This window comes from Wolffia australiana, chromosome 1, assembly GCF_029677425.1.
Source record: "Wolffia australiana isolate 7733 chromosome 1, ASM2967742v1".
Classification (NCBI taxonomy): Eukaryota; Viridiplantae; Streptophyta; class Magnoliopsida; order Alismatales; family Araceae; genus Wolffia; species Wolffia australiana.
The window spans coordinates 24660001-24665533 of NC_135835.1; the positions used below are offsets into that span (position 1 = coordinate 24660001).

Here is a 5533-nt window from a genome sequence, read left to right on the forward strand (position 1 = left end):
TTTGGGTTAGTATGCAATAACTCGTCCTCCCCGCCGACGCTATCCCTCAGCGCGAACAGTATAGTCCAAGTATCTCGGATAGAAGAGTATCATCTCGTGGTGCAAGGGCCGATTACTCGAATCTGCTACAACCAATTAAAGCCAAGCATGTTATCCATGATGATAACCATCGACGTAAGTGGAACGCCCTATACGCTATCGTCGAGCAGGAACAAGCTGACCGCCCTCGGATGCGACGTCGTGACATTCGGTATCAAAGGGTTTGATCTTTACGCCTATTCCACTGGGTGTATGTCTACTTGCGATAGCCTTTCCTCCGTCCCCAACGGCACCTGCCAAGGCCTGGGCTGCTGCCAGACAAGTATTCCTGGAGGATTACAGAAGCTGAGCATCTCCGTTGGCACTCTAAGAAATCACACAGGGACCTTTACTTTCGCCCCGTGTAGCTTCTCCTTTCTGGCAGACCAAGAAAACTTCTCCTTTCAAGTTACAGATCTTCGTAGCTTTGAAATGAAGAGCAGTGTCCCCGCGGCGCTTAACTGGGCCATAGGTTCTAAGTCGTGTGCCGACGCGTCGTCGTCTTCGGACTATGGCTGTGGCCCTAACACCTTATGCGTCAACGCTACGGAGGGGCAAGGCTATCTTTGCCGCTGCAGCAGCGGATACCAAGGAAACCCTTATCTCGAGAGCGGCTGCCAAGGTACGAGATTGTAGTTGATAAATGCGTCGCCTTTTTCCTTGTCGCGAGTTGTTTTTTTTTCTGGGTTTTTTAATGGTTGAAGATATCGACGAGTGCGCGGATCCTTCGACAAATCCCTGCTCCGATCTTTGCCAGAACCTCCCCGGCACGTACGCCTGTTCTTGCCCCAAAGGCAGAACCGGCGACGGGAAGAAGTCCGGGAAAGGGTGCATCGACGAGCGAAAGTTTCCACTTCTGCAGATTATTCTCGGTACGTGCCTGAGCAAATCATCAATCGCCGATCCCGAAATCTCTAGTTATCTTGAGTAGTTATTAAAATGCTGAACAGGTATCGGTCTGGGGTTTGCTTTCCTGATTGGTATCGCGTCTTGGGCATACTGGGCGATGACGAAGAGGAGGATGATACTGCTGAGAGAGGAGTGGTTCAAAAAGAACGGTGGAATGATGCTACGCCAGCATATCTCTTCCTTAAGCGGAAGTGGAAACGGAGCCAAAATCTTCACGGCAAAGGAGCTCGAAAAGGCGACCAACGGGTACAGCGAGGCGCGAATTCTAGGCAATGGCGGCTACGGAACAGTCTACAAGGGTATCCTCTCAGGAGATATGGTCGTGGCCATTAAGAGGTCCAAGGTCGTGGACGCTTCCCAAGTGGAGCAGTTCATCAACGAGCTGGTCATCCTCTCGCAAATAGACCACCCCAACGTGGTGAAAATCGTCGGCTGCTGTCTCGAGACAGAGGTTCCTCTCCTCGTCTACGAGTACGTCTCCAACAACTCTCTTTCTCGCCATCTGCACGAGCCCACTCGCAAAGCGTCTCTCTCCTGGGAAGACCGCCTGCGCATCGCGGCGGAGACCGCAGCCGCGCTCGCTCACCTCCACTCTGCGACGGCCCAGCCCATCATTCACCGCGACGTGAAGGCAGCGAACATCCTTCTTGATGAAGATTTCACCGCCAAAGTCTCTGATTTTGGCGCCTCAAGGGTAATCCCCGTAGGAAAAGGGCAGCTTACGACGCTCGTTCAGGGGACGATGGGGTACTTAGACCCCCAGTACTTCCAGACGGGGTTGCTCACTGACAGAAGCGATGCGTACAGCTTCGGCGTGGTTATGGCCGAGTTGCTCACAGGGCAGACGCCGCTTAGCGTGGAGAGGCCAGAAGGGGAACAGAACCTCGCTATTTTCTTTCTCCGAGCCTTAAGAAGCGGTCGGATAAAGGACGTTCTTGAGCCTCGCGTCCGCAGCGAGGGGAGATTGGAGCAGCTTGAGGGGGTAGCGGTGGTGGCGGGGCGGTGTCTGAGCTTGAAGGGCGAGGATAGGCCGAGCATGAGAGATGTCGCCGCGGAGTTGGAGAGACTGCGTGCTTCTTCACCGCGTCCATGGAAGATGATGAGATTTGGCACAAACTCAACCGCTACGTCGGTACAGTCGCGGACAACTGATGTTGTGAAGGAGGATAACTTGGTTGAGGAAGAAATTCCCATGGCCAACTACCCAGATGGAAACAGTTACGGCTACGCCTCATCCTATGGCGTTACTCTCCCCCGTTGATTGATCCTTTTGAAGACGGGTATCATTATTCTATTGGAAGCTATTGCCCCTCTTCTTCGTTTGGCAGTTAACTTGGTGTGAAGCAAGACCCATGTATCTTGAATCTGTGCACCCTACCGTTTTCCACTTGTTAAACTTGTTTCTTTTTCTTTTTCAAGTGTTTTGAATTGAATCTACACGCTTGGCCCGTCCGTGCTGTGAGACAGGTCATTTTCATGATTTCTCCTTCTCCGAGTCAACCAAGGAGTCTCATTTTGGTGTTTTCTCGCGAATTCGTGTTCCCGTCTCTTGCAATAATTCAGTTTGCTTGGCAGATAAAAAAATTATTGGGAAGTGTAAAGCCGAACTGCAAAAAAAATCCTCTGGGTTTAAAGCCGAAACGATAAAAAGCGACTGGCCCATCCAGGGCATAACAATCCGGAAGTTTTGAGTTCACTTTCAATAAATGTGTCGTGCAGCAATACGAGGAAAACTCGTGAGATGGCTGCAGAATATAGGAACAGCTGGTGATTTGTTACATATGGTTGTGCATTACAATTGCTGTAGCGACTGCTATTCCTTTCAGAAATGAATCTGCGGTCAATGAACAGATACCTGAGAATCAAACAACTCACATGCACCAAGAATTCATTTGTTGCTCTCATGCACTAGTTAGTGTTAACTTTACAATTTTTGATAAATGATTCATACATATTTAGTGATTTTTTAGAATCTTTTCACAATTTTAAGTACCTGTCTCAAATTTGAAGACATGTGAAACGCCCAATACATGTGAATATTGAGTAGACATGGTTGTTCTGTTCTGTTTGTTTGCAACGAACACAAAATTCGCACAAAAGAACTGCACACGCCCTTGTTCTTTGTTCTGTTATTTTTCTTTTTCAAAAACGAACAAAATTCTGGCATTCGCACAAATTCGCACATTTGCACAAAATTAGACTAAAATTTGCACAAGGCAAACAAAAGAACAGAACACGGGTCTGTTCGATGTTCTGTTCGAATTCATTTTTGTTCTGTTCGGAAAACCGAACAGAACAAAGAATTCGCACAAATTTGCACCAAAAGAACAGAACGACCACGTCTAATATTGAGCTAATCATTAAACTATCCTTTTAAATTCTCACGCAGCAGTTACCATCTAATGGACATCCCCTACGAAAACAAAATAACATGAGAAAATATAGAACCTAGAAGAAAATTTTGGTTGACAAAACTTTAAGATTTCAAGTTCCTTATTTCATCTGAAATGTTAGAACATAAATTATCTTCTGCTATTTTCAATATGATACTGAAATTCAGATATTTCTATAAATGTGACAAGTAATATAAATGGATACTTTAAATATGAGAAATGGAATTTAGATGAATTAGTTTTGGAAAAAGAAACTTAGGAAGGTTTTCTACAAAAAATTAACTAAATGATGGACAATGATGGTAGTAAAACCTAAGTGTTTATTTAGATATTTAAGAGTGGAAAATGAAATGGGGTTGACGTGTTAGTATGTAAATATTGAATTAATTTTTATTTTGAGATTCAATTACATATTCAGAGAAAAAAGTTGAATTGACGAAATATGAACTTGAGCATAGGATATGATGCCGGACGTGGCCGATGATGTCATCCAACGGGCAAATCCCTAAGAATTAAGGAAGGTCGTGCAGTGCGGTGTGAAAATTTGGACCGAGTGTGCAAATTTTTGCATGCACAAAAGGGCATGTGCGATGTGCGGTGCGGTTTCATGCGGAAATTCTCACCGCACAGCACACCAATTCACACAGTCCTCGGGAAGCCGCCCGCTCAAGCCGTTCCCGTGAAGGCGGAGGTCGGCGAGTCGGCGAGCGCCGGCGATGATCGCCGGCAGCCTGCCAGTGAGCCTGTTCTGGGAAAGATGGAAGCTTTCAAGAAGCCGGAGTGTAAGAAGGTTGCTGGCCAGTTGGTCTGGGAAGGCGTAGAGCTCGATCATGGCGACGGCGGGGAGCCTGGCGAGGGCGGCGGGGACAGGCCCCCAGAGGTCGTTCTGGGCGAGATGGTGTCGCTCGAGCCAGCGAAGCCGCCCCAGGGAAACGGGGATAAAGGGCGGTCATCAGCGAGAGAGGGCGGCAGGGTGCCTGGCAGTGGGGAGGGTGGGGGCGGCGGCGGGAGGGGGCGTGGGGGGTGGGGAAGGAGGGGGGCGGGCGGCGGGGAGAAGCGGGTGGCCGGGGAGGGTGGGGCGGGGCGAGGAGGCGCGGGAGGCCAGGGAGGAGGGGCAGCTGGGAGGGGATTCGTACGGCCGGAGGGGGGCCGGGGTGGCGGCGGGGAGGGGGCACATACGGTTGGGGAGGGGCAAGGGGCGGCAGGGGAGGGGCACGGCGGCCGGGAAGGGGGGCGGCGCACGAAGGGGCGAGGGGAGGGAGGGGGCCGCGAGGGGGGAAGGGGGCCGTAGGCGCGGAAGGGGGAGGGTGGGGGTGCAGGCGGAGGAAGGCTGAAGAGAGAGGTTGGCGTGTGGCAGGGAGGGGAGGGGGTGCGGGGTGAGGGTGGGGGGGGGGGTGGGGGCACCTTCAAAATTGCACATACACATATAACCGCACCACACAGACCCGTATGTGGCGTGTGGTGCGGTGTGCAGATATTGTGTGCAGTGTTGTGTGCGAATATTGTGTGCGGTGCGTTGTGCGAAATTTGCATCGCACCGCACAAACACACGAAATAAAATGCTTGCACGTTTGGACCTTCCCTACTAAGGATGTGTAACTACTTGATGACATGTCCTTTACGGATGTACCTGCAGGCCCCGACTCGTGGGGTTTCGCCAGGCTCTAGGCTCTAGGGTGAGAGGCCGGTGACGATGTTGATGACCTAATCCTCGTCGGAGCGATGATGGTGACTACGGCACCGAGCTGACTAAGTCCATTAGCACTCACATGTAATGGATGGGCTTTGCCTCTAACTAAGAAATCACTTGAGTAAAATCTCTTGTGGTAGTTTATCCTCTCACTTATTCTGACCGGAGTGCGGTGGAGTGCAGCTGAAAAGCATATCACAGAAGATAAATTAACTTGGCGAGCTAGGAGAGAGAGGTACCTCTTTGGTGGTGCCTCCCGAAGTCGAAAATACTCATTGGTGCAGGAGCCGGGCGGGTGGATTTGGTGGACCTGTGCCAAAGGTGGTCATTATGTCGCTCGCGTGGCAGCGGAGTCTTGGTTCAGAAGACGTGACACTGGAGAGGAGATATGAAACGGGGGATGCAAGGTGCGGCGTCTGGTGGTGTCCGGCTCGACGGCAAAAACATGAGGCACGGGGTGTGG

The 5533-nt window shown here is 50.6% G+C and overlaps 1 protein-coding gene across 1 annotated transcript in view; it reads left to right on the plus strand.

Moving 5' to 3' along the window:
- Window positions 1-2405, plus strand: part of LOC144712131 (wall-associated receptor kinase 2-like) — a 2642-nt gene extending 237 nt beyond the window's left edge. Inside the window, exons 1-3 of the mRNA XM_078586324.1 lie at window positions 1-700; window positions 783-950; window positions 1029-2405. The exon at window positions 1-700 is cut by the window's left edge and continues 237 nt beyond it. Of these exons, the coding sequence (XP_078442450.1) occupies window positions 1-700; window positions 783-950; window positions 1029-2248 (2088 nt within the window). The 3' untranslated portion in view covers window positions 2249-2405. The remainder of the gene's footprint in view (window positions 701-782; window positions 951-1028) is intronic.
- The last annotated feature ends 3128 nt before the right edge of the window (window positions 2406-5533 follow it).